Below are 3,111 nucleotides of genomic sequence, written 5' to 3'. Positions count from 1 at the left end.
CCCCCTGAGGAAATCATGTCAATCAAGAGTTTTCTTCGCTTCAGGGACAGCTGCCAAACTAAGATATGAAGACGTAAATATTCCGCATTTCTTTTGGGGCACAGTTACTCTTAAGGCGTCCGCGATCTCCAGTTGTCAGGAAGGGAAAGGGAATGTTCTCCTGTGAAACACTTTCATTTAAATGGGCGACGTCCGTTACATTCTTGTGTATTTATGTTGATTAGACATACTTGCCCTCAGTTTGAAGCAAAAAATTCTTTTGAAATTTGCTCGTCGTAGCGCGGGGCTAGAAAGGCTTATTCGGCATTAAAGCAATAAGAATATTTTGTTTGGCCGCCATTATGACAGAAGTCCATTTGTGCCAGTTACCTTTGCGTAATGTAATAATCGACTTAGAAAACCCTACCCGGTGAGGAAAGAAGTTTAGAATTAGAAAGTAGATCTGGAGAGGGCGTTGCAATCCTCAGACAATAGTTAACAAAAGCTTCAATATTTGGATTTGCATTGTCAACAACTAGTTTATTCCCTTTCTAAAAAATGTGGTATTGTAGGGGTAAGGAATGCCCTTACTGCTTTCAACCAGAAGCTCTTGACCTTTGAAGCCTTCAACTCTGGTTCAGAGCTGGAGCTTTTTAGTCCAAATTTTCCTTATTTGGATGTAACGTAGCTGGTGCATTTTCCCGCGCGGCAGCTTCGATCTTATTTTTGTGCATATTTGGGCATAAAATTGCTGTCCTAAAATCCCCATCTTTGTTCCAAGGAAACGAGTTGCAAGTTACAGGCTTCGAGGTCATGTGCTTCTACCTGAGTGTTTCTTACAGTGGCTTTATTGCATATCTTGCATACGCAAGTCTCTTTTATCCTCTTAGATGTTTGTTTCTAAATTATTATTGGTGTTCGTAGGCTTATTTCAGCCACTCAAGGATTCACCCAACTTCAAGAAACCATACAGAGCTTAGTGGCCAGGCTTGATATGGCTGAATTAAAGGCTAATGATAGAAGTGAAATGGAAAGCGCAGAGAGACTGGATCAACTCCAGGCAGGTTTTTCTCACTTTTGAGTCGCGTTTTGTAACACACGAAGTATTGAATGTAAGTTAGAAAGATCGTCGTGGTTAGATGAGAAACTTAACCCCATTTGGAGCAGTTGTTCGAGCCTTACAATTTTCAGGCTTCCTTGCCTATCTAACTGCTATGATCTTTCTAGCTGCGGCTTTTATTTATGTCCATTGCGCAGGTCAGATATATTCTAAAATCACCTGGAGTATTTTAGATGTTAATATTACATTATTTGCCAGTCGAGCTTCAATTTTTGTATTTGCCGTGCATTCTTGTTTTGTTTGTTGGTTAATACAGTAATACCAATTTTGAGTAGTCCGAGCCGAGATTATGAACACTGCCCAGGTTTCAAGATGAGGGACAGTTTCGCCATCAACTGCCTTCACCGGTGATCAGTAGGTGTTTTCCAAGAGTGGCCTAACTTACCCTTTCAAATACGCTCGTTGACAATGTAAGAAAGCGGCTCCTTATTGTTCAAAGTTTACGTTGTGAAGTATTTCTTGTCGTTTACGACGACGACATCATTGCTTTAAAGGAGTGCTTTCGTTCCAGTGGTTGATTCATTTCAAAAACTGAATGAGCAAATGTTTTACCCAATGAAAATGACAACAATTATTGTTAAATGGAAGAGTGGTCTTTTCTTGGTCTGTCTGTTTTGCGCGTGGTATTCTATTATTCAATACCATATTTGTTTTTTTGTTTAGGAATTATTTGAAGATCTTGAAGAGTCTCATAGCAGACTTGAATCCTTACGTAGCGATTTGGATGGGAAGCGTGAGGTTTTACCTCAGAAGGAATTCCAAGAACTGAAAGATCAGGTTACACCACTAGAAAAACGGTTCACAGAATTTAGGGGAGGACTAACAAAAGCAATTGACGACAACAAAAGGACCATCAAAAGGCAGAAAGAATTTGACCAAGGGCATGTCAAAATTCGTTCTGTTCTGGAAACTGTTCTGGGCGCCACCGATAAGACAACTTTTGATGAGACTGACACAGCTGTGGATCTTGAGAGAGTAGAGGTAACGAAAAATACCAGCCTCTGCCCAAATATATCAATTCTTTCTTATCCTAAGTCACGTGATCTCGATTATTCGTATCCGTGATGAGATTCGAGGGAGTTATCCTAACGATCCCTGTTTTGAATTCTTACAACGTTAATGTTAAGTCTGGTAAGCAGAGGAAATTCTTGTTTCTTGTTTGTTTTATGTTACATATTACATATATATGTTGTTTGTTTTATATTATTTTGCTTCCTTTTATTAGCCAATATCAAAAATACCATAATTAATACTCTTTGTTTGTCCCTCCAAATTTTTGCGTAAGCTTTGTTTCCACTGAGTTTCTCTTGGGACCAAAGTAACTCCCAAGAGAAAAAAAAACAATTCCTTTGCAAAATTTTGGAAGGACAAATAAAGAGTATTATGATATTTTTGCTACTGGCTAATAGCCCTTTTCACGGTTAGTTTTTCTCATTTGCATTACAATGTAATGTACCCTGGATGCGAGGCAATTTCAGGTTAAAACTACAAAATAGCCTGAAATTGCCTCACATACATGCTACATTATATTGTAATGCAAATGAGAAAAACTAACCGTGAAAAGGGCTATTGTGGAGTAAAGGGTTGCGGTTGGGGGATTAGGGTTTATTTATTATATACTCAAAATAATATCGCGTTTCTGATTAGTCAATGACCAATAAATATAATAGCTAATAAAAATTTTTGAAAATTCAAAAAAAAAAAATCTCATACCCATGAGTCAAGAAACGACTCGCATTCATACTATTTCCTATACTTGTAGACCTTATTCATAAATGGCGGCCAATTTATAATTCTTTTGTCGAAGTGCAAATTAACCTACCAAGCCTCGATACCATACAGTGAATTCAAAAGAATTCTTGCTCTAAAATGAGGCTTGGTAGACTAATTTGCACGTGGACAAAAGAATTATAAATGTGACCGCCATTTATGAATAAGGTCTATTTGTTGCTTTCATTTTTAGTCTCTGTTGCTAATAACAACTTTCGTTTCCTTTAAGGATTTTCAAAGGA

At 37.8% G+C, this 3,111-nt stretch overlaps 1 protein-coding gene across 1 annotated transcript in view; it reads left to right on the top strand.

Annotated features, from left to right (window-relative positions):
• The first annotated feature begins 909 nt into the window (after positions 1-909).
• The window catches only part of LOC137985294 (nesprin-1-like), a 14,149-nt gene continuing 11,947 nt past the window's right edge, over positions 910-3,111 (top strand). Inside the window, exons 1-3 of the mRNA XM_068832869.1 lie at positions 910-1,039; positions 1,763-2,080; positions 3,099-3,111. The exon at positions 3,099-3,111 is cut by the window's right edge and continues 82 nt beyond it. Coding sequence (XP_068688970.1) covers positions 974-1,039; positions 1,763-2,080; positions 3,099-3,111 — 397 coding nt within the window. The 5' untranslated portion in view covers positions 910-973. The remainder of the gene's footprint in view (positions 1,040-1,762; positions 2,081-3,098) is intronic.

This window comes from Montipora foliosa, chromosome 14 (assembly GCF_036669935.1).
Source record: "Montipora foliosa isolate CH-2021 chromosome 14, ASM3666993v2, whole genome shotgun sequence".
In the NCBI taxonomy this organism is placed as follows: domain Eukaryota; kingdom Metazoa; phylum Cnidaria; class Anthozoa; order Scleractinia; family Acroporidae; genus Montipora; species Montipora foliosa.
Note: the sequence above shows the minus strand (reverse complement) of the source record. Positions and strands in the feature narration are given on the sequence as shown.